The sequence below is a fragment of the Lissotriton vulgaris genome, chromosome 6, assembly GCF_964263255.1.
Source record: "Lissotriton vulgaris chromosome 6, aLisVul1.2, whole genome shotgun sequence".
Lineage (NCBI taxonomy): Eukaryota > Metazoa > Chordata > Amphibia > Caudata > Salamandridae > Lissotriton > Lissotriton vulgaris.
In genome coordinates this window covers 7,765,371-7,791,559 of record NC_141694.1, presented here as the reverse complement: position 1 = coordinate 7,791,559, position 26,189 = coordinate 7,765,371, and the positions used below count along the sequence as shown (strand labels likewise).

At 45.5% G+C, this 26,189-nt stretch overlaps 1 protein-coding gene across 1 annotated transcript in view; it reads right to left on the bottom strand.

Annotated features, from left to right (window-relative positions):
- Window positions 1-891: 891 nt before the first annotated feature.
- Window positions 892-26,189, bottom strand: part of GNMT (glycine N-methyltransferase) — a 70,151-nt gene continuing 44,853 nt past the window's right edge. The window contains exons 3-6 of the mRNA XM_086925823.1: window positions 21,507-21,620; window positions 13,051-13,193; window positions 6,875-6,993; window positions 892-1,507 (exon numbers count right to left, since the gene is read on the bottom strand). Of these exons, the coding sequence (XP_086781949.1) occupies window positions 1,336-1,507; window positions 6,875-6,993; window positions 13,051-13,193; window positions 21,507-21,620 (548 nt within the window). The 3' untranslated portion in view covers window positions 892-1,335. The remainder of the gene's footprint in view (window positions 1,508-6,874; window positions 6,994-13,050; window positions 13,194-21,506; window positions 21,621-26,189) is intronic.

Sequence of the window (26,189 nt, the reverse complement as noted above, 5' to 3'; positions counted from 1 at the left end):
ACTCTTGAACTTTTCTTTATAGATTGAAATACTCTGAGGGCTTTTCTGGCTTTCAGATTAATAACACAGCCATTACATTAACACCATACGAGGACCACATCCTCCTTTACATTTCCAAACCAGAAACCTCCCTTCCGTTCTATTTTGAAGAGCTCGTGGCATATTCTGAGATATCGGGGTACAAACTTAATATACAAAAATCTGAAGCAATGCCCTTGAATAAGTTCTGCTTCAACTCCTCATTCATTGCAACGGGCCTATCTTGGAACACGGATAAGATAAAATGTTTGGGAATCCTCTATCAAAATAATCTGAGAGACACTTTAAAATTAAATATGGATTCTCTTCTCTCTAGAATTGCTAAATTACCCGAGGGCTGGTCACCACTATTTTCTGTCTTGGTGGGGCCGACATGACACCATCAAAATAATGATTCTCCCTATCATTAATTTCTATCTCTCAATGCTACCTTTCAAGATTCCTGCAAAATAATCCAGAGACATCGATAAGAGTCTGTCTAAATTTCTTTGGAATGGAAAATCCTCTCACATTTCACTTCCAACACCTGAAGTTACCCAAGCCTTCAGGTGAAGTCCATTTCCTGGATATTTTCCTATATCATACGGCCTTCTCTATTAAGCAAAGCCAAGGCTGTTTTTCCGATACCCTTGATCCACATGGTAAGTCATGGTTTTCACCAAAGCTTCCCATGATCTCTCCATTCTCTCCCTGACATATCCTTCATATGTCTCAACCTCCTAAATATTGGATCCCCTCGGTCATACTCCACGAGTGGTCCTTTTTTAGGCCACATTTAACATCTCACCTTTCTCAGTCTCAGCAATTTATTTTCAGTCTCTGAGACAATATCAAATCAAATACCCCTCTGTGTAGCAGGACAAACTAGTATTTATTTTTGAAATAAAAAATACTATTAAGAGAAAACATCCATAACCACACCCTTCAATCACCACAAAATGGTACAGTCCATTTGCAGCCCAGTGCACAAGATGGGCTTTCTCATGAGTTCTGTAAATGTCGCTTGCAGCGGAATCGTATTGGCTGGAAAGGCCCCTGATTTGTAACACCCCAGCTCTCCCATGTTAGCTTCAAGGTAGCTCCCTGATTGGTTGAAGCGTCTGCTGAGTCGCGGCAGCATCCAGGGTGGTCAGATACCCCAGAGGTGCCTGCACGCCTAAGCCTGGCCCAAGGTGCAAGCACCTTCTCTGTGTGAGTTCCAAACCCCAGTGCCCGTGAGGTCACCATGAGGTCATCTGACAGCAGTGGGATGACCCTGGCTGCGATTGGCTGCGTCTAGGATTGGCCCATAGGGCCTCATCCGGTCTTCTTGACCACGTGGATGAAGTAGCATGGCGCCGTCTCCTGGCCGGGCGTGTAGGGCTGAAAGTCTCCAAAGACGCTGTGCTCGCACTTCCCTTGGAAAGCAGTCTTCAGCAGCTCGGTGAAGGAGTCTAGGCAATGGGGGTAGTAGGAGAGACGGAACTTACTGCAAGAGAAGAGCAGGAGAAGCGTCAGCATCACGACAGACATTTGGCCTAAAACAAAATGTCGCTAAGCAGGGAAGACACATGTCTGCTGAACCTCGGTGAGGAGCAAACCTGGAGCCCTGGGAGACCCTTAGTGATCAGAATGAATGAGTCACTCGTCTCCAAAGTGGCCTCCAGGTGTTGAGACCTCACCTGGGGTTCCTTAAGGGACAGGTAGAGCATTGCAGCAATTAATTTCCACAATAATGCATATAAAATAACTGGCTCATTGTAATATGTTCCTAAACAGAAATTGTTCCAATGACTCCATAACCAGTCCCTGGTACACACTGAGCCTCTTCGTCATCTAATGCTGCAAACAACCCGAAGGAAATACAAACTAGATTCCAGTTTTGCGCTCATGTTATGTTAGGAAAACTTGAAGAGTGTACGGACACCCAAGGGCTGGTTTAATGCTCGCTCAAGCACAGGGAGTCTGTGCTGTGTCTCTAACCCGGCTGTGCAATACAGCCGGGTTGGAGTAACCTAACTGCGCATGTCTATTTGGCCGGCCTAAGGCGGCTGGCCACACAGACGTGTGGATGTTGAATTACACATGTACACCATTCCTCCTCCCTCTTATGGCCCCTTCCTGCACACGCTGGCTAAGCCAACTGCTGAAAAATAAAATAGTAAAATATTGTTTTCTTTTTCAGCTGCTTGCTCTCAGCCAGTGGGGCGACGCTCCTCCGCCATTGAGAAGGAGCCACCGCTGACCCTAAGCAGTTCAAAAGAACAAATAACGTCCATAGGCCAATCCTAATTTATTACGTATCTAAGTATATAGCGTGAATCACACCTGAGGAGTATGAGCTTTACATTGGTCATCGACAAGGGTATATACATTAATTCAATAGAAAAAGAGTCCTATAGTCTGAGAGAAAGAAGCGAGGGAGCCTTTTTGAGAGCTGTAGATTCACATATTTTATTCCAATAAATGCTGTTGGAGGAGGAGGATTTTGGGTTCTTTATTGAAGGAAGGATGGTAGATGTCAGTCCTGACTGCAGGTGAGGTGGCACTCCAGATTTTAGGGGTGGGTCCCGTGGGGCTGGTCTCAGAGTTCTGGGCTTCTTGACTCAGGGGTTTCTGACGTAAGAAGACCAGGCTTGGAAGTCGCGAGAGGTGGTACGTTTAAATGCAAGATATTTCACTGAGCTTTCATGCCAACCAATCAATCAATTGAAGTTTATAAAGCGCAGCTACTCACCCGTTATGGTCTCAAGGCACTTGGAGAGGGGGGGGGGGGAGGAATAGTGCAGCGTGTGCCGGTGTGGTGGATTTAAAAAGCCAAGTCTTCAGTTCCTTCGTGAAGCTGGGGAGGGAGGTGGCATGTCTGATGTGGATGGGTGGGGCGTTCCAGGTGGTGGCTGCTAGGCCACCAATATTTTGGCTAGCCATGGCAGGTTGAAGATAGGGCGGAAGATATTGGGGTCAGCAGGTCGGCGTTTGGTTTCTGCGAGGGGTGACCTGTCCTTATTTTAAGAAGTCGGACACTATGCCTCGCCAGGGGGAGAAGTTGTCAATTTGGTTGAGGGAGGGTATGGTCAATATTTTTGACAATAGGTTTACTTTTGGACCTCTGTGTTTCCTTTCTGAAGAATCCTGCTTTAGGTTCGAAGATGCGTCGTTTGTATAGTTTACGCTTCAGCTGAAGATCTTCCAGGGAGTCCTTGAGGGGTTTAGTCTCCGCAAGAGCTCAGTAGGTCTGAGGATCTTTCATTCCTCTAGGAGTCGTGTGGAAACCATTGTGATGCGCGGATGTGGAGGAGTTTTTAGGTCTCGCCTGTCGATGCGCATGCGCATCGAGCAAGGCGAGAGTATTGCGAGTTATCCACTCTTTATCTACACTGCAAGGAATCGTGGCGATTCCTTGCAGTGCCCGTGACTTTTAAGGTCAATGCGCATGCGCATTAAGCTTATGCGCATGCGCATTGACCTTAAAAGTCACGGGCGCGTGCATGTCCGTCTTTTTTTTACCCGCTCCGCCCCCTCCCGCCGTGTCGCCTTGCCTACTCTCCTCCCCCCTCCTCCTCTCCTCCCTTGTTGACTTTCCTGGGCAGGGCGTAACGCAGCTCTCTTCGTTCACCAATTTGAAATGCAATTTGTTTTGTTTCGAAGATAGCGTCTTCCCAGCTCATCAGTACTTTTGCAGATGGCTTTCCTCGAGATATGCAGCTGTCCTGGTAAGTGTGGCAGTTTCCGGTTTGCTCGGGAATGGTGTACTCTCCTCCCCCCTCCTCCTCTCCTCCCTTGTTGACTTTCCTGGGCAGGGCGTAACGCAGCTCTCTTCGTTCACCAATTTGAAATGCAATTGGTTTTGTTTCGAAGATAGCGTCTTCCCAGCTCATCAGTACTTTTGCAGATGGCTTTCCTCGAGATATGCAGCTGTCCTGGTAAGTGTGGCAGTTTCCGGTTTGCTCGGGAATGGTGTACTCTCCTCCCCCCTCCTCCTCTCCTCCCTTGTTGACTTTCCTGGGCAGGGCGTAACGCAGCTCTCTTCGTTCACCAATTTGAAATGCAATTGGTTTTGTTTCGAAGATAGCGTCTTCCCAGCTCATCAGTACTTTTGCAGATGGCTTTCCTCGAGATATGCAGCTGTCCTGGTAAGTGTGGCAGTTTCCGGTTTGCTCGGGAATGGTGTCGCCACCTTTAGTCAAATTGAGTGCACTAACCGTGTCGCCTCCATGTTAACTTTTTCCTATGAGTTTTTACACTCGTCACGTTCATTCAGGCAGTCTCCTCATTTCCTCTTACCGACTAATTTTACTTCCGTGTACCGACCTTGTGGCGATACAAATGTTTGTACATGATTTTACCTCCAGTTTGCAAAAGGAGATAGAACAAATGCTCGTTACCTGGCAAGGGAGGTATGTGCATTCAGTTTTTGGTTCTAATTCTACCAGTACTTTCAATTTTTTTCCCTCTGCTTTGTACAGTTGAGTATCTTTCGGTTTCAAAATTCTGTTGTCTGCCATGGGAAACCCTGTCCACTAAGTCAGACACTGCAGGGAAGGAAAGAAAGCTTATTTTTTTGTGCTGCAATTATATTCTGTGTGAGTTCTACAATCTGTACCAACACTACGTTATGTTAATCTGTTGGCTTTATTCCATTTATTAAATTGATAGATCCCTCCTTGCAGCCATGATGCCGTTCAGCTGGTCGCTTTTGTTAGTGTTACTGGTATAATCTTTCCTCTTACACATCTATAGATGTATCTGAAATAATGCTACTTTTTCAGTTATTCTTATTTTGTTATATGGTATATCTCTCCCCCCCCCCACCCCCCCACCCCACCCACCCCCATCCAATATCTGTCAAGTGCTGCTTTCCACCAGTTGACCAGTTGGAGCTGAAGCCTGCCTTAGAATGTTGTGAAAGGTATTTCTGTGAGGCTTGGAGGCAGCTTGGAATTGCGGAGAGTGGAGACTCTAAATAAAGGCTCTTCAATTCTTCTCCTGTGTGCAAGTGTCTTTGTAACACTGGTTTTATGCACCACTGGTACAGCATTAGGTTTCGGTTTGATTTTATGCTGAAAATCCTTAAGCAATCCTGAGCTTTCTGTGAACACCAGGGAACTTGTCACATATTGTTTCTCCTGTGGTTGATTTGTTTATGGCATAGACCTGTTCAGGGTTATTAGAGTCTAGTTTTGTCCCAAATTCTTTTTGATGTTGCCATCCACGGACGTTGAAACCCCCTTCTACGACATTACACCCTCACCCACCCTCACTCACCCTCACTCACCCTCACTCACCCTCACTCACCCTCACTCACCCTCACTCACCCTCACTCACCCTCAACCCCTCACCCACCCTCAACCCCTCACCCACCCTCAACCCCTCACCCTCACTCACCCTCAACCCCTCACCCTCAACCCCTCACTCACCCTCACTCACCCTCACCACCTCAGCCTCACCCTCACTCACCCTCACCACCTCAGCCTCACCCTCACTCACCCTCACCACCTCAGCCTCACCCTCACTCACCCTCACCACCTCAGCCTCACCCTCACTCACCCTCAACCCCTCACCCTCACTCACCCTCACTCACCCTCACTCACCCTCAACCCCTCACCCTCACTCACCCTCACTCACCCTCACTCACCCTCACTCACCCTCAACCCCTCACCCTCACTCACCCTCACTCACCCTCAACCTCATGCTAAAGATTTACAAAAAAAAACATAAACAATTCTAAAAGCACTAACTCTAATGCTGCGAGACCTATTGCATTTCTAATGCTTGTTTGAGTTGGAGTCAGGTGAGATCATTAGAACCTTCCCTCATTATGGAGTTGTAGTTCTCGACGAGGCTTATTGTGTCATTGATAGATCAAGAGGACAAGAGTTTTTAGTTTATTTTAGAGTTTAGTCGGGACTGTTTGATGTTGTCAAAGTGCAGGATCCACACCCTTGGTTTCCGGTTGTGTCCGCGTGCGGAGGTTTTTTGAGTAGAGAAGGTGGAAGGGAACAAAGGACTGATCGGATCAGTCAACGGGAATCGGAGGGTGGCATTTGATGAGGTCATGTATGCTAATGAGGAGGTTGAGATGGAGCCTTTCAAAAAGGTGGGGGTGCGACAAAATGGTTTAATATAGTTGTTAAAAAAAAAAAGAAGAATGCGACACCGCTGAGTCTCGGAGGAAAATTTCAGTAAAGTTAGTTGTCGATCTTCCAGCTAGAAGCCAATTCCAGTGTCCAACAGAGAGATGGCTGTTCCCTGGATGGTGATGTACATTGGGGAATGTCATGGGCTTCTGGTGGGATGTCTTCAAAGCAAACAGAGAGGGGCTCTCACCAAACAGCCTGAGATGATTCAAAGTTATTACATTGAAGGGACGCGCTGTGGATAACAGCAACCCGTCCTGGTTTACCAGTCTGGTCCTGGCGGGTGTTTGAGAAGCCATGGAGGGTCAAAGGTCACGTATGTGCTGGGAGGAGTCCACTCCCTACGTTTCTGGTTGCGGCTGAGAGATTCTGGGGATTCGCTTGGGCATTTTTTATTCGTGTAGAGGAGTCTTTTTCCACCTTGAAGGGAATGCAGAGGGTGCACTTGAGCAATAGTCCGGTCCCCACCACACCCCGTATCCTTCACCCAGGACTCACCTCATCTCTGCAGGTTCATCCCCCTGAGGCGTCTCCTAGACCCCTCCTCACCCCGTACCCTTCACCCAGGACTCACCTCATCTCTGCAGGTTCATACCCCGAGGCATCTCCCCTCTTCACCCTGTACCCTTCACCCAGGACTCACCTCATCTCTGCAGGTTCATCCCCCTGAGGCGTCTCCTAGACCCCTCCTCGCCCCGTACCCTTCACCCAGGACTCACCTCATCTCTGCAGGTTCATCCCCCTGCGGCGGCACTTGCACGGTGTAGTCCAGGGTGACCATGTGAGGCTTGTTGTTTACCATCAGCACCGAGGTGGAGATGTCTTTGGTAAGGTCACTCTGGAAGAGAAACGCCAACAAAGTCACTCGCTTGTTTCCAGATAAAACACTTGCAAAGACCAATCAGACAGAGCCTCAATCTGCCCACCTTGTAACACCACCACCCCTTCTCCTCACAGCACCATCATCACCCATCTCATAGCATCCGTCTGTGCGCACTCTATGGCACTCCCACCGACCCATCTCACAGCACCGCCAATCACCCACCTCGTGGCACTTTGATCTGCACCGCCACTTCTAGTGGGCAGGAGCACTTTGACAGCTGTCGCCCGCGGGAAATGGAGTGTTTGCGTTTGCTTGGCAGCAGATATCAAAGCTCCCGCCAAGCAAAAGCAAACAGCTATTTCCCGGGGGTGGCATCCCCCCACCCCCCAGGACAAAGCTGGAGCTGGCTCTGGGGGTGGCGGTCCCCAGGGCCACAGTAGAGGGGGGGGGGGTCGCACGGCCCCTTCCTTCTCTTTTCAAATGGAATACATAAACATTGTTCTGTGTGCTCTGCAGAGAGGCCAGCCCACTGACAGACACTGTGTTTGGCTTCAGCTGTGGCGCCTGCGCGTTCAATCAAAGCCCCTCATAAACACCTGGCATGGCTCAAGCCTCAACGTATGCACAGAAACAAATACAGATAAACAACAACATTATAAAATAGTGACCTCTTATGGAATGCAAGATTAAGTAAAGAATGATAAATAAAAGAGGAACTATATCAAGTATTACCTCAAGGTTTTTAACATTCATTGTTTGCAAGTCAATCCATGTTTTTGGCATGGTTGTTAACTTGGGGGAATGTACACAGTGCCAGTTTTAATGTCACACATCAGAGAACTGTCCACTGCAAGCACATATTTCTTGCTTTGCTTGATTCGGATATTTGGATCAACTTCGTAAGGGAACAAGAACGAACTCTGCTCGTTATTTGGATCTAGTACTTGGTGGAACAAATGCTGCAGCTCTACTTATAACGGGGTCAGCGACATGCAGTCAGAGCCTGGGGTGTCACAATGGGGGAGGCTAGCTGATGAGGGGTCTCAGAACAATATACATAACTCAGCATTAGCTTGCAATCACTTATTACCGAGAACAAGGCACCAGATCAGACATGCTTGCATCCACTCTCACGGATGACAAAAAGGTGGGATCTACAGCTTTGAATGACGGATGTCTGAAGTCACGCAGGGATAAAGTCTCCTGCCCCTGAAACCATGACGCTAATTGTGTCACTGGCCCACAGCGTGCAAGCTATCATAGACCCAATGACAAGGGAGGGCTTTAAAAATATAAAGCCCAGCGTCCAGCATCTCAGTTCCGAAAGTTGATTTACTGCCGGGCTTCCGTTCCTGCTTCAAAGCGAGGTGGGCCAGGCAGCCTGAAACACACAGCCCAGCCCAGACTTAACTACATCGATTTACTTAGAGATACAATTGTATCTCTAAATAAATTTAATATGTGGTTATGTAAATGTGTGAATTAAGAGGGGTGCGTCCCCACAGCCCTAAGGAGAAACCTCCCCTGCTAAACACATTGTTGCACAGACACACTCTCCAAGCCCCGACACTCACACCGTATAATGTGCCCCACAGGTATTTAGCAGCGACCTCCCACACGTCTAACATATTGGAATGCCCTGCCTACCGCCCTTAAATTAGAGACCAGTCTTCTTTGTTTTCGCAGAGCACTGAAAACGCTGTTGTTCACATAAGTAGTTGGATCCTGTATGCTGGCTATCTGATATCTTCTTCTCCAGTCTGTCCCTAGCGCCGGGAAACCCACTGTGGGTAGCTGTGCGCGGTAAAAGTTTAAATAAATAAATAACAGCCACCCCCAAATTCACAGTCTGTCTCCCAGCAGGTGCCTCAACACAAACTTTGCCCAGGTGCACTCATGTCACCAGAGCCCATATGTTTATGTTGTGTTTTTCGTAAGCGCATGGCTCCCCTAAGGCTTCCCAGCGCCAAATGAGAATTTGACCGAAAAAGAGGTGAAAGAGTTGATTAGGGAGCTACTGGGGGAACGGCCGGGCATTGAGCTCTTTCCTAAAGCTGGGTTCCTCTTCCAGAAGTCTCAGTTCAAAGGGCATGAATTCCAGAGCTTTGGGACTAGGTGTGAAAATGATCCGCCTCCCCATCTCTTCCTCTTAATTTTTGAGGTTCTTAGGAGGCGGCCATGTGCCGATCTCAGACCTCTAGTTGGTATGTAAGGGGAGACTAACAGTGCTTAATTTGAGCCGGTGGGTTCCAGTGCTCGGCACCGGCACTTAATTGTCAAAAACGGTGCTTCTAACGCTTTACCACAAGGTGGCGCTGTCTGGATAATTTAGAGATCACCACAACAGTTAATTATTAATTCAGAATACATTAAAATGACTATTACCTGCCGCCCAAGCCATTGCTATAGCTTTGGGGGCCTGGAATAGTCTGATTGTTCACACTTGTAGGCGTGTGATGGCCAGTAGTTGTGTTGTCACTATCATTGGCACCGCTGGCAGGGGCAATGTGTGGTGCAAGCTGCAGTGGGCTCCTGACAAGAGCCCTGGCCAATTTATTTCAAACAACAACTCACCATCCCGTCATCCAGACAGGGCGCTGGTTGATGGTGCTCCAAGTTCAAACCATTTGCAAAGGAGACCCCTGACTGCATGTCGTCCGCATAGACACTACGGACATCCCAAACATCTGAACAATTTTCACCATCAGACTCATATTAAGATTAAATAAAGTGGGGCTGACAGGGATGTGGAATTCCTATAGCCCGACGCCCAGGACATATTGTTTTGGGTCAAGGGCAACAAGTTTTAATGTGTATTTTGTCCTTGGGACAAGTAGGCCCAATCCCCTGCAGCACAAACCCTTTGGCTGCCAGTTTGCAGCAGCACATTAAGGGAAGGGCACTGCCTGAAGTTAAGTTATTATTTGTGTGCCTATGTTAAAGCTGTTCAAACTTGTATTTATGGTTCATTAATTGAAAGCCTTTATTAATAGGGTGAGCGCTCTAATACATGTAAGTTCTGACTGCTCTACTGACAGTGGTTCCAGTACAAAAATGTGTACTCGCGGTTTCAAAGTTTAGCAATATGAGGCTATGCAGAATGCTCCCAGAAAGCTCTCTGATTAGATGCAAATATTTGCAGAAGCTTGAAAGCAAGAATAATGACTCTTTGCTTTCAATATAAAAAGTTCCTAAAAAAACATGAAAGTAGGTGAAAAAAACACATTTTGCTAAATTACTGTGAAATTTCAGGTACCATTTCTTTGCAGCATCATTTAGTAAAATGTGTTGATGCATGCTAGTATTTCGCAAAAATAATCATATTGGCCAATCAATGTAACCAGTTTTAATAAGATTATGAGAAACATAAAAATAAACAAGCATTGGCAAAGCCATTAGGTCTGAAATTAGTGGTCAGCTTTTTAGTTTTGCCAATACGTGACTTGTTTTGGCATGGTTTTTGTAAAGCCTTGTTGATGTTAGAGCTGCCGGGCCCTCACCATTATAACTAACATTGGCAAAATCACAAAAAAATTGGTCTAAAAAAAGCACACACTGCCACATTAGTTACTCCCACTGAACAAAACTACTTTGTGTGCCAATATACTCCTTGTGAAAGAGCTTAATGCCGTCACTCACAGTGAAGCCAGCCGATCGAGAGAGCGAGAGAGAATTTTAACAAACACAAATAGCTGTGGTTAATGCCAGACCAAATTAGGGGCTCGATTATTAAAGAAAGTCTCAAAAGTGCACCCTTGGTATATGTCCTTGCATTAAGTGCACCTATATGGCTTTCGTGAATTTACAAGAATTTACAGAAGTAGGGCAAGAAATGTACTCCTAGAAAATATTTGCGAACTGCAGTTTATCATGAGCAAATCTGCATGTGTAGATTTGCTCATGCGAAAACCTGAGTGTTTGCAAGATCATTTTCCCATCAACCACTTTTTCCCAACCACGGAAGAAAGTTTACGTCTGCCATTGTCAAGAGTAAATTTCCAACATTTCTCAGTATGGGAAAAGATTAGAGAAGAGTTGTTGAAAACCCTTAAAACATGCAAGTTAGTAGGTTTGCACAGACTTAAAGGGCATTACAACCCTGGAAATATTGCTTACCACTACCTTCAGTCCCAGTATGTAGATCTGCAGAAACGTGGCAACATAAAGGGATTGCTAGTATTCAAAAACTACTATGCTATGAGCCCTGGTATAATCAGAGAGGCTATATAAGAGCTCTTATATAATGAGATTGTTGCCATAATTTGTCGCCGAACCACATGGCACCAAAGGGACAAGTGGATTGTGTTACAGGACAAGTAGATTTATGAAGCAACCTGCCCCATGGACAAGTAGATATTTTAATAAATTCCACAACCCTGGGCTGAGTAACGAGCCATCCGGCACCCCACATATAGGAGGCATTAAATCAGAGAAAATGGTAACCATGACCTGAAAAGTTATATCTTTTACAAAGCAAGTGAGCCAATCCAGAGCTTTATTTTGGATCTCCACTTCCGTGAGCCTTTCTATCGGAATTGAGTGGTCTACAGTATCAAACGCCACACTTAGGTGTAAAAGCAAAATTGTGGCAGAGCCACCCTGGTCAGGTGTGCTTTTGAGCTCCTCTGTGACAACCAAGAGAGCAGATTCCGTGCTGTGCGCGAAAGCCCATCTGTGCATGGAGTAGATAACGGTTCTCCTCCAAAGAGTGACCACGAATGGTTGACACGTTTCTCTAATAATTTTCCTAAAGACAAGTAACAGAGAGATGGGACGGTAGATGCCTGGCATTGTGGGATCTAGGTGGGATTTCTTCAGCAAAGGTCTAATGATTGCTTCTCTTCCACCCCTAACGATCTTTCTCTACAAATGAGGGAAGTTGTCCCGAAACCCGAGACATGTCTCGGGCGACATCCTAAAACCCGGGACATGTATCGGGTCTAGAGATTCATCAGTCCTACAAGTACCGACTAGCACCCACCTGGGTGATCCACTAAAGAACTGCAAGTACCAGAGTCCCGAGGGGCGATCCGGAGGAGGGGCTAGCGGTGTGCGCTCCATTGATGACTAATGATTGCTTTTTTATCATTTCTTTGGGACTATCCCTGACTCTACTGAGAGGCTGAGTAAATCAACTATAGTTGGACGAATTACCTTCTCGCCCTTAGATACAATATGCGCTGGTGCTGGATGCAAAGGAGATCCTGGTTTGATTGTACTCATGAGTACAAGGATGTTCTCCTCATTTAATACCGGGAAGTGTGTTATGGCCGCTGAGACTGAAGTCGTAATAGTACCCTCTATTTGAATCTGTGGGTATATAGCCATATATACTGCAGTATATTCACAAGAATACACCTATAGTATCACTGTAGTCACATATACTCACAAAAACACAAACATTGTGTCACCTAAGCCCACATATTCACAAGAATACACTTATCATGTTCCTAACTTTTTGTCAAACTCCCATTAGAGAAACTGAAAACTGGAAGTGCAGCTCATTCTGGTGGACACAGAAGTCAGCAGAATCCAAGCTGAGTAGAGTTTCATAACTTTTGTTGTGTGCTTGATGTCTGGACACAGATGCCTGGCTCTGTAAGGCCACACATTGGTGTTTAAAGGTTTTGAAGCCGCTTTAGAACCTTTTAGAGAGGGAACCAGTGGTACACAAGTGCCAATCATGTGGATCAATTACAGATTCATGCTGCAAACCATGTGAATCAGTGATCAATACCAACAACAGATCACCTGATTGGCACCATGGCCCACAGGGTGAATTAACTGATAGTCCTGTTTCGGATATTTGAGAGGCATATGGTTCTGCGCTGTTGAAGACCCCATAAATGGTTTTAAGGTCCGAAACGTCCATCCTGCACAGCGCCTTGTTACTTGGTTGCTCAAACTGTGCCAGATTAGACATCGGTTATGTAAACGACCCCACTGGGCACTGCCCTATGGTTCATCTTTATCAAGTACAGAGCTGTGCACTTCTAGATGCCATCTCTCCAGTTGGCTCTCCATCGCTCCCCCCTCTGCCCCTAGCCCACCTGGCACTATCCTTGTAGTTACCTTGTAGTAGATGTTCTTTCCCTGGGGGGCGCGGCCCGTGGACAGGATGTAGTCGTAGTTCCGGTGGTCGATGATCATGATCCCACCTGGTCGCACCATGCTCGCGATGTTCTTCAGTGCCAGCCGCTGGTCACTCTGGTCACCTGTGGACAGAGGAGAGGAGATGAGACTTTACCACAGTGGAGGTCACCGGGGAGGGGCGGGGTGTCCCACCTAGAGGCGCACACACAGGTCTGAATGCTACCATCGTCCCTACATTCTCAGGCACCCAGTAACCGCCCTAGTTCAAGAATGCCCTGCCCATTCATTTTAATGATATATGTTTGTTTGTCTGATTGTTTAGAAGTGCTGGCTTGTGACATGTGGCCACTTCAGAGCGCTACAGTGAGGTCTACCATTCGAAATGCGAGTATCATCAAACCTCCAAGGTCACATTCACAACACTGAAAATACAACAACACACCATGGAGTCAGCTTTTCCTCGACTTTGGGCCACTGTCACATACAAGGTCCACACTGTCTGCTACATGTAAACCGTGGGGCATATTTACAACATTTATTGTGCAACATTCCGTCCATCATCTTGTGTGTTTTGCTGTTCACCCTATGTGGGAAGAGTCTGCCCAGACGTAGGTCACTTGCTCAATATGCCACTGGAGTCAAGCTATCCTGGCTGAAGACGGCTGATAGCCAGACACCGGTCCTAGGATGCTTGATTCCGGTCCAGGGAAGACATGGCTTGGCAGTTCCGGCTAGACTGTTCCCATGAGGCACAGGGTCAAGACTGATTTGCATATGGCTATGTCTGAACTGTGGTGGCGTGGTGAGCAAAATAATGAAGGATTAAACCCAGATCTGTGAATGGGGGTGAATGTTTTGCCAATGTGCAACATTCCGTCCATCATCTTGTGTGTTTTGCATATTTACGAGGCCTTGCGTCATGCTTGCACCATGCAATGTTGTACATGCACGATGCAAAGCTCCAAGTCATATTTATGAAGCTACGCAACGCCACCTGGTGTGGCTCTGATTGTTTTCGCAATCGTCAAGTGGCGGCAGGTTGGCACCCTTAACCACTGCATGGGCTCGGGGAGTAAAGCACAAACAGTGAGCCGAGATTTTAATTTCAAGAGATGCGGAGGGGTTACTATGCCATAAGGTCAGTCGAAGAGTAGAGAACCGGACACAGGTTCTCTTGTTGCTAAAGTCTCAGGGCCTCATTTGCACGGCCCTTGCACCGCCGGAAAGCTTTGGCGGCGCACATTGGTGGCGTGCCTTGTAGGGCCATATCTACAAAGCTACACGCAGCTACCCTCCATGGAAATTCACGGTCTTGGTGTAAGGCAACGCAGCGCAAGTTGCCGCACTGCTTCACACAGAGAGGGAAGGCGTGTCATGGGCGTTGCAATGGGCGTTCCCAGATTTACAACGCTCTGTAAACCTGGGAGTGCGTCAAAAGCTCGCATCTCCCCAGAGGAGGCGTAGTTAAGGCGTAACGAGGAGAAATAACGATATTTCTCCTCATTTTTTCCTCTTTCAATGTGCGTTGCATTCTGCAGCACACAAAGAAAGAGCAAATTGCCTCCATTTTTTTATTTTTTACAGGAAGGTGTCCCTTCCTGCACAGAAACAATCATCCCTACAACCAGATTTTACACTGAGGGGACGCCCGGTTTCTCTGCCGCCAATAATACTGCTAGGTTTCTAATGATCATGGTTGGACCACCTCGGGCGGGAGAGGTTGCTGAATTTAAAGCAACTAAGTACGCTATACTGTAACTTGAGGTCGGCGTATAGTGTAAAGGGATCACTGACTAAATATCGACGGACACAATATAGACTACCCAAAATATCGACGCCAAAAGATCGACAGACCAAATATCGAATTCCTATCTACAAACAGGTAAGTACCAAAATATCGAATCCAAAATATCGTTTATATATATATATACACATTGTAAAAATATCGAATTTGTTAAAAATAATGTAAAATTAAAAAATATTAAAAATACATAGCTAAAATATACTTAGAAATACTTAAATTACCTTAAAATTATTAAATAATTAATTTAACTTATATAAAAAAAATATACAATCATATCTGTTAAAACATATATATATAAACATAATATTAATAAAAAATACACAATGTTATTACCGTAGGATAGCGGGGTGTAAAAATTACTATTCCCACTCCTGGAAGTGCAACAGTAGGGAAAGCGTTGGATAGCGTAGGGGTAAATTTTACTATCCACACTCTAGTGAAAATAAATTGATATAAATCACAATAATAAATTAATAAATTGTAATTAGCAATTAAGAATTGCCAATTAAAAATTAACTAACAATTTATTCAAAATAAATACCAATTAATTAATTATCATGTTTAATTAATTAGAATTAAATTACTTCCCACCCTATTCCCCTATAAACCCACAACCCGCTACAAAAAATAAAATAATTCACATCATTATCAATTAATCAATTAAGAAAAATGATTTATCAACAATTCATTATTTAGCAATAAAAAATTTGACAATCTATTCAAAATAAATACCAATTAATTAATCACCATATTTAATTAATTATAATTAAATTACTTCCCACCCTATTCCCCTATAAACCCACACCCCGCTACAGAAAATAAAATAATATTATTCACATAATTATCAATTAATCAATTTATAAAAATGTATCATCAATTAACAAATAATTAATTACCAATTAAAAATGAATTAACAATTTATTCAAAATAAATACCAATTAACATATTTAATTAATTATAATTAAATTACTTCCCACCCTATTCCCTTATAAACCCACAACACGCTACAGAATTAAATTACGCAAAAACTAAATAACATAAAATTACTTACAATAAATTACAAATAAATATACACTTTTCACACATATACTAACATACAAAACACTTTAAAAAATTCGATATTAAAGTCGATATTTTTAATAACCTATATTATGTACTTCGATATTTTGACTGTCTATATTTTTAAATTCGATATTACATTAATTACTTTCAAAACGATATTTTGGATGTCTATATTCTGTCCAGTCGATATTTTGTCCATTCTATATTTTGGACTCGATATTTAGGTTACTCGATATTTTGGAATCAATATTTAGACCATTTACCAGTGTAAAGAGAGGACTTTGTGAGCTCTCAACTCGTATAGGAGCGGGGACATGATTTTTTACCAATAAAGGGACTGCCCAGGATTAATAAGGACGCCGCAACGATACGGATACCTGCAGACACCAGACAGGATGTTATAGACGTCCATTGGCCAGTTGATTTACCATGCCCAGTTGGTGCAACTCGTTGATACACTGATGTTCCCTATAAGAAATATCAGGATCTGTGGGGTAGTCCTTCTGTGATATTGGGAATTAGTTTGGGAGCACGCAGCGGCATTTTGGCGATTCCGGCTCTGTACATACTAGCTCTTTTGATGTTCTTGTTGGTCCAGTGAACATAGGGGCACCTGAAACAATTGTTCTGCCTGGAGAAAGTCTTAGAAAAAGACGAAACATGTGTCAGCAAACCGTGTGCTGGGAGTTTTTTTTACATTTTCTATATGCAAATAAAGGATTGCTGAACAGCAGGAAGATTGACCGATCTGGATCTTTGTTCTTTAAGTAGTGTTATTGATTTGTTTCAATTGTCCATTAGATGGTTTACCCATACCCCAAGAAGTGATGATTATAATGAAGACCGAATAGGGACTTAATGGTGTGCTGAAAAACGCCCTGACTTTTTGTATGTAATTTGGTTGCACATTGATTTGTGCCTACAACACCTTGAGGTAGTAGGTGTTGGGGAGATATAGCACCCGTATTTTGAACATAGTAGGATACCCACATTTATCACGCTTAATTAGTGCTATACTACTGCTTTGTCTAGTGAAATGTGCGGACGTTTCCCTACGGGAACACTACTACCTACATTTTGATTAGTTGATCCCTACAACCAGGCCAGGGCTCGAGTCGGGATACCACGCGGGTGGACGGCATCCCCCTACTTTTTTTTACTGGGTTTATACCGGGTGGACGCCGTCCCCCCTGCCTAAAAGATGGAGCCGGTACCAGAGACTGCTCCTGCGCGCGTGCTCAGCACTCACCAAACCTCACCTGCTATTGCCGAGAGGGCGAACAGAGCTTTTAGCCACATGCGCCCCGTTTTGCGTGTGAATCAGGTTGGATTCTCTGGTAGGCCCAGTACAACTCCTCGAGCAGGCAGGTATGCTCTCTTGCTCGATGCAGGTCACCTTTCCAAACCTAGGCTGGTCTGCAGGGAAATCGCTCATTATGCAGACATTCTTGAGCCCGGGTCCTGCAGCCGGCGCCTGTCCGGGTCCTGCAGCCGGCGCCTGCCCGGGTCCTGCAGCCGGCGCTTGTCCTGAGATTTAATGGAAGCTCGCTTCTGACAAACAACTCTTTAGATACTATGGGACTGTGCTCAAAGGGGGCGTGGTAAACACGGTAGTGCATGCTACATTTAACGCTGCTGTTGATTGCCGACCAGTGCAGCTCAACTAGTGCAAGGGTAATATGCTTGATTTTCATTTTTATAAATACCTCTGGCTGAGGTATTCTTCCTGCACATTGAGCAGGAAGGAAGCCCAGTGGAGACTACATTCATGTAGTCTAATCTGGATATCACCACGCCCCTCAACAAAACCCTCCATCAAAGGCAGCATGAGCTGCTGATGCCCTTTGAACCTGCCCCCATCGCCTTGTAACCTTTTTTAGAGAGGGGACTACATTTTGTTAGGCCACTTCCTGTCGTGACGGCACTTGTAAATGTAAATGTACATGTATTTATATAGAGCAAATCACCGACCCGGTATCTAAGCGCTTGCTTAGGGAACCCGTCCTGGTATTCCCCTGTGAGATATCCCCGGCAGGGTATCTGCAAGGTGAAAGCCAGGCATCCCGCTGCGAGGAGCCGTTGTGGAGATTAAGCAAGCTATTGCCCAGAGTCGCAGAGTGTGAACCCGTGAATCGAGTAGGCACCGGAGCGAGAATTGTCGAGTCTGTGGACATTTTCGGACTCAAGACCCGCCGAGCCAGGAATTGAACCCTGGTCCCGGGCTGACCTCTCCTTCCAGGTCTGCCTCCTCTAACCAGTGAGCCACACTTCTCCACTTCCGGTGACACCACCTAACTTGGAATGTCCCCCCACTTCTTTTTTTTAGAACTTGTGCCCTGCCTACAACGTAGACACCCTTGCACCATGGTGAAGGGTACCTGCATTGTGGTACGGTAGCCCATTGTGCGTCAGCGCAGGGAAAGAGGACAGAAATGTGCTGGGTCTGATAGATACGACGCATTCCTGCGCTTTTCGTTTGACGCACGGCAGTGCAGCAGGAAGGCTTGCGGCGCTGCCCTACGCCAACAGATTGTAAACGAGGCCCGAGTCTTGCTTCCTCAGTGCAGTGGACACAGACCAGGCGTGGGGTGATACTGGCTGACAGCTCTGGTCCACGACCTACAAACACTTGCAAGGCCTCGTTGTACGGGTCAGTGGTCTGTGCCTCGCGCCTCGGATCCATAAGAGTGGGTGGATCCGGGGACAGCGGGATGGACACTCCATTCGAGGCTGCATGGTGACTGGCATATCCATAGTGCTTTCAGTAGCAGACTGGGACCTCTCAGCGCTATAAGTACACACTCTGCTGACCAGGATTCGGGCTGTGGCTCTCTGGGTACACACACTGGCCTCTGCAGTAATCGTGTTAACCAGCTGAGCTTTCGTAGGTTTAAAGAGGGGGTGTCCCATGGATGGCATTGACGTGCATGCGTTTCTCACTTCTATTGGGTTTGCTACTATTGTGAAACTAGAGGCCAAAAAACAGTTGCTTAAGACCCTTTTGTACCCCAAGGAAACCTGCCAGAAATAATAACCGGCACAGACTTTTGGAAACCGAAGTAGGGGGTACTATGTATACTTGGTCTGTCTCAACCTTTTTCTTACGCGAGAAGCGTTACCTCGACATAAGCGCATAGAGGTCCACCTTTAAGCCGCCCATATTTACCTGTCGTATGTCTCTTTTGTCTCTGTGCCTTTTTCCCTTCTAGGTCACGATCGGGAGTGGACACAATTATTTAGTTGTGGTCTTAACTAAAGGACACTTAGTTGAGGGCCCCCACTGATCGCCCTGAGGGTTAACTTTACCCTCTCACTAGTATTATTAAAATCTAGTTTTCTTCACGTGCATCACACAAGCTTCACAGTTTTCTTCTGGTCCTGATGAAACGCCAGGGATCTTTTTGACCACTGAGGCGTGAAACATGTCGACCTCCTAGTTACCTGGGCACATTACGCCTACAGGGATAACTCCTAACCTACGGGTATTTTTACTCTGCCAAGGGTACCACCTTATGAAAGTATCTCTTCTGGCAACCCTTAGACAGTTTTATCTCTTTTCACACACTTTGTCACCCCCCACCCCACAGGACTCACACCACACACCAGCATGCACCAAACGGCAGTTCTCAAAAGATCTCTGAAAAAGTGACCCTTCGGGGGACCCGTAGGGCATTACAGCGCCGGCCCGACGAGGAGCAACTGTCCGATGATGAAGCAAGACATCCTTCGGGTGTGTGAGGGCAACAAGAGACAAGACTTGTTCTTCCACACCGAATCCCAGATCTGGGACACCTCCTTTCCGTCTTCTCTTTGTTCTTAATTCTTTCTTCAGTGAGAGAGTGACTACATGCACTACTCACCTTGGAACAGTGTCCCCCCTTTGTGTTGATATAAATTTATATATCACGCAGTAGACACTGCCGTTGTGTGATACTGTGTCGTACAGGTGGGCGTCTCTAACACAGGTACATGACAGCGGGCAGGTGGGTGTCTCTAACACAGGTACATGACAGCGGGCAGGTGGGTGTCTCTAACACAGGTACATGACAGCGGGCAGGTGGGTGTCTCTAACAGAGGTACATGACAGCGGGGCAGGTGGGTGTGTCTAACAGAGGTACATGACAGCGGGGCAGGTGGGTGTGTCTAACAGAGGTACATGACAGCGGGGCAGGTGGGTGTCTATAACACAGGTACATGACAGCGGGCAGGTGGGTGTCTATAACACAGGTACATGACAGCGGGCAGGTGGGTGTCTCTAACAGAGGTACATGACAGCGGGCAGGTGGGTGTCTAACATAGGTACATGACAGCGGGGCAGGTGGGTGTCTCTAACATAGGTACATGACAGCGGGGCAGGTGGGTGTCTAACAGAGGTACATGACAGCGGGCAGGTGGGTGTCTAACATAGGTACATGACAGCGGGCAGGTGGGTGTCTAACATAGGTACATGACAGCGGGGCAGGTGGGTGTCTCTAACACAGGTACAGGACAGCGGGGCAGGTGGGAGCTTTTTCACTTTGTTTACATTAATTATCAATCGGGGTTGCCTTGTCACCTTTCCAAAAGAAACACTGGCTATTTGTTGTAGTTTTGAGAGTGCCCGGACATGGACATGATACTAAACAGAACTATGAATACAGTTGCATGTATACATTTGAACCCTGACTTTTCCGTCTGATTTGTCTATATTTAATAGTCACGAATCTTTGCAACTCTAGAATCCATTTAAAAGTGTTTTCCATTCATATTTGCTGTTTGAATTAGGTTCAGATAAGGGCTAAAAATTCTTGCTTTAGGTGGTTGTCTCGATTTTTACTCGGAAGGAAACATTAAAATATTAATGTCGGAAGAAAACGGCACTATAGCAACCGTACATCATGTCGGAGGCAAGCTGCAGTTAGGTGGTGTGTATGGGGTGTGGGGACAGGGTGTTACCTGCCAATGATGCAGCAGGTGCAGTGGCACCGGAGCCCAGAGCTCCGAGCGTCCTTTTGCACCTCAATTATCTAGCATAACATGTATTTGTAAAATTCACATTCATCCAAGGGTATCTTGGCACTGAATAACAGATGTTTATTGTTACCCATCTCAATGGTACTCATTTTATTTACCTCAGAAGGATGAAAGACTGAGTGGACCCGCCAGGACTTGAACCTGTGTCCATGAGATCAAACACAGGCCCCAGGAATGGACGCATTAGTCCCCAGACCAGGCTGTGTCTGGATTCTGAAGGGGTTTACGTATTTTTATCTGTGTATGATGCACTCAGTGATAAACTGTAGGGTGTGGCATAGGTTATACTATTCCCATAGTGGCCGAGCATGCCTCATTGCATGAGCAGCCACAAGGGAATCAGAATGGTTATAAATTGGTCCCACATTGGCCTCCCAAACACACCCTGGGCCCTGGAGGGAGAGAGCCCCGCCTGCTGTTTGTTTAATAAACTACAGCATTCACCAGGGTTCGGTGGGCCCCGGTGCCACTGCACCTTCTGCACCAATGGAGCCGGGGCATCGGACACCCTCTGGCACTGAGCCCACCCAGGAAGGAAGGGATCCGGGTCACTCACCTTTAAAGTCCGGTAAGTGGGCGAAGGAGTTGCCCAGACAGATGACGGCGTCGAACCCGGGTCCAGGCCTCGGCAGGTCGTTTTGGAGGGTCAGCCAGTTCGCTTCTTCAATGACTGAAAGAGACCAGAGGAAGGTTAGAGGTCAAGACAAAGGGTGTGGACGCCAAGAAACTGAAGAGGAGAGACAAAATTTAATAAGAGGGAAAGATGACGAGGAAAATGGAAAGAGTGAAAAAGAGAAGGAGAGAGAGAGAGGGGGAGAGAGAGAGAGAGAGAGAGAGAGAGAGAGAGAGAGAGAGAGAGAGAGAGAGAGAAGAGAGAGAGAGAAGAGAGAGGGAGAAGAGAGAGGGAGAGGGAGAGGGAGAGGGAGAGGGAGAGGGAGAGGGAGAGGGAGAGGGAGAGGGAGAGGGAGAGGGAGAGGGAGAGGGAGAGGGAGAGGGAGAGAGAGAGAAAGAGAGAGAGAGGGAGAGAGAGAGGGAGAGAGAAGAGAGAGAGAAAGAGAAAGAGAGAGAAGAGAAAGAGGAAGGACTGGGGGCCTAGAGAGACAGAGAGAGAGAGGACGAGAGAAAGATAGAGACAGTTGAATACAGTGTCTGCAAAGCACATTACTCTGCACCCCATGTACCCATTAGGCCTATTAATGAATATAATAAATATTGTAGGAAATTGCGTTTGATTGAGGGGGTGAAATATAAACCCTAAAATACCCGTGCTCAACCCTCTGGTGGCTTGGCACGAAGAAGTCAGGCTTAACTTAGACGCAATCTGTAAAGTATTTATGCAGCACACAAACAGTAATAAAGTGACAACACAACACAAGAAAAATCCCATAACAATTTAGAAAAATAGAGAAAAATGTAACCCCTTAGGGACGGGTGTTAGCCAATGACTGACACCCACACTACCTCCCCAGTATGCCTGTTAGCCATTGGCCAACGCTGGGGAGGCATGTAACGGCCACATCGAGTCCTTTATTTTATTTTTAGCTTGTGCTGTTTGCGAGCAGCCCAAGTTTATTTACTGTACTGATAATCTGCATGCAGGGCGCACTGATGTCACTGCAGTAAAAGTGAAAGCAAAAGTAAAAGTGAAAGTAAAAAGAGCCCAGAAGTTAGGACTCCTCAATGCCTTCTGTGAATACCGAAAGTCTTAAAGTTAGGATTTTTCTCAGTTTAGGAGTCCTAAAGTTAGGAGTCCTAACTTCTGTGAATACCAAAATGAGTAAGTGCCTTCTGTGAATACGGAAATGAGTAAGTGTCTTCTGTGAATACCGAAATGAGTAAGTGCCTTCTGTGAATACCGAAATGAGTAAGTGCCTTCTGTGAATACCGAAATGAGTGAGTGCCTTCTGTGAATACCAAAATGGTAGTAAGTTTAGGATTTTGTCTTAAGTTAGTTCTGTGAATCGGGCCCCTCCTGTTCTGCTCAATAGACACCAGTCAGTAATAAGAAGTATAAGGGGTGGCGGCTGTCCACCGTGGGCATGGCCACGCACCCCTCTGTTAGATTATGCTCGCTGATGCTTTTTAATGTCTTGTATAAGTTCGCATTCGCTCAGCCATTATCCTTTAGGCGCCATTTTCCTGCTGCTCGAAACTAATCCTGCTGGATTCCGAGAAACGTTCCTTGCTAAGTTTCGATTCTGCAACAAAGAGCTGTTCGTGCTAGTGCATAGCGTACCTGGTACATTATCGCGTTCTTTGGTTGAGAATAAGGGGGCAATAGTTGAAAAAAACTCCCTCTCTCTCCTATTGTGGTTTAAACAGCCTGAACGTAGACAGAAAACAAAGCCAAAATACAAACTAAAAACACAATGAACACAAATATTTGATGCACAGGGAGAATAATGAACACAAAATCAAACACACCCACTCTGGAAGAACATTCATCCCCTCCAGGCACTTCTTGGAAGTTGTCAACAGCTCCTAGGAAAAGGCAATCTGAGTATTGTGTGCAGTCGCGTAGGGCCACACGACGGGGCCCCCTAAAGAACCTGGGTCCCTCACATCTCACAGGTTTTCATTGGCCTTGGGCTGAATGGGACCCTTGAAGAGTTGGGGGCTCCCTGGGGGGTTGGACCACCCTGCTTTTCAGGGGCTGCAGATGCCTTCGTTATGCCCCTGATTGTGAGCCATATTGGGAAAGATGAACATGCTCTGCCCTAATGGCAACACGTGGATTAAATGCATTGAACTCAAAGGTTGAACATTCTATGTCTTAATGGCAACATGAACATTCTACACCGTGAAGGACACATGAGCATTAGCGGCCAAAAAGGCAAAGGAAATCAGTCTATGCCATAGTGGCAACATGAGCATTCTACTCCTTAGAGACAAATGTGAGTACTCTATACCATAATGGCAATCTGAGCAATGTGCACCATACAGGCAAAGGTGAACATTCTATACCATAGTGGCAACATGAACATTCTACACCTTCAAGGCAAAGACCAGCATTGTATACCTTAACGGACACGTGAGCATTCTATGCCTTGAAGGACACATGAGCATTTTACGCTTATAAGGTAAAGGTGAACATTCTATGCCATAATGAAAACATAAGCATTCTATGGCTTAAAGGCAAAGGAGAGCATTCCATGCAACATGAGCATTCTACGCCTTAAAGGACACATGAAGTCTACACTTTTAATGCAAAGGTGAGCATTCTATGCCATAATGACCACATAAATATTCTATGGCTTAAATGCAGAGGAGAGCATTCTATACCATGGTGGCAAGCTGAGCATTCTACACCTTAAAGGGAAAGATGAACATTGCATGCCATAAAGGACACATGAGCATTATACGCCTTTAGGGCAAAGGTGAGTACTCTATACCATAATGGCAATCTGAGCATTGTGCACCATATAAGTAAATATGAGCATTCTATGGCATGGTGGCAACATGAGCATTCAAGTACTTAAAGGACAAGTGAGCATTCTAGACCTTCAAGGACACATGACTATTCTTGGCCTTAAAGGCAAAGGAAAGGTCTATGAAAATAGTGATAACATGAGCATTCTATACCGTAATGGACACAGGAGCATTCTACGCTTTTAAGGCAAGGGTGAGCATTCTATGCCATAATAACATAAGAAATCTATGGCTTAACGGCAAAGGAGAGCATTCTATGCCATAGTGGCAACATTAACATTCTACACCTTAAAGGCAAAGATGAGCATTGTATGCCATAAAGGACACATGAGCATTCTATGTCTTTAAGGCAAAGGTGAGCATTCTATACCATAGTGGCAACATGAACATTCTACACCTTAAAGGAAAAGACCAGCATTGTAGACCTTAAAGGGCAGGTGAGCATTCTATGCCTTGAAGGACACATGAGCATTCTACGCTTATAAGGTAAAGGTGAACATTCTATGCCATAATGACAACATAAGCATTCTATGGCTTAAAGGCAAAGGAAATCAGTCTATGCCATAGTGGTAACATGAGCATTCTACTCCTTAGAGACAAATGTGAGTACTCAATACCATAATGGCAATCTGAGCATTGTACACCATATAGGTAAACATGAGTATTCTATGCAACATGAACATTCTACGCCTTAAAGGACACATGAGAAGTCTACACTTTTAAGGCAAAGGTGAGCATTCAATGCTACAATGACAACATAAACATTCTATTGCTTAAATGCAGAGGAGAGCATTCTATACCATGGTGGCAAGATGAGCATTCTACACCTTAAAGGGAAAGATGAACATTGCATGGCATAAAGGACACATAAGCATTCTACGCCTTTAAGGCAAAGGTGAGTACTCCATATCATAATGGCAATCTGAGCATTGTGCACCATATAAGTAAATATGAGAATTCTATGGTATATGGCAACATGAGCATTTCTATGCCTTAAAGGACAAGTGAGCATTCTAGACCTTAAAGGATACATGACTATTCTTGGCCTTAATGGCAAAGGAAAGAGGTCTATGAAAATAGTGGTAACATGAGCATTCTATACCGTAATGGACACAGGAGCATTCTACGCTTTTAAAGCAAGGGTGAGCATTCTATGCCATAATGACAACATAAGCATTCTATGGCTTAACGGCAAAGGAGAGCATTCTATGCCATAGTGGCAACATGAACATTCTACACCTTAAAGGCAAAGACCAGCATTGTATACCTTAAAGGACACGTGAGCATTCTATGCCTTGAAGGACACATGAGCATTCTACGCCTTGAAGGACACATGAGCATTCTACGCTTATAAGGTAAAGGTGAACATTCTATGCCATAACAACAACATAAGCATTCTATGGCTTAAAGGCAAAGTAGAGCATTCTATGCCATAGTGGCACCTTGAACATTCTACACCTTAAAGGCAAAGACCAGCATTGTATACCTTAAAGGACACATGAGCATTCTATGCCTTGAAGGACACATGAGCATTCTATGCTTATAAGGTAAAGGTGAACATTTTAGGCCATAATGACAACATAAGCAATCTATGGCTTAAAGGTAAAGTAGAGCAATCTATGCCATAGTGGCACCATGAACATTCTACACCTTAAAGGCAAAGATGAACATTGTATGCCATAAAGGACACATGAGCATTCTAAGCCTTTAAGGCAAATGTGAGCATTCTATACCATAGTGGCAACATGAACATTCTACGGCTTAAAGGCAAAGGAGAGTATTCTATACCATAGGGGCAACATGAACATTC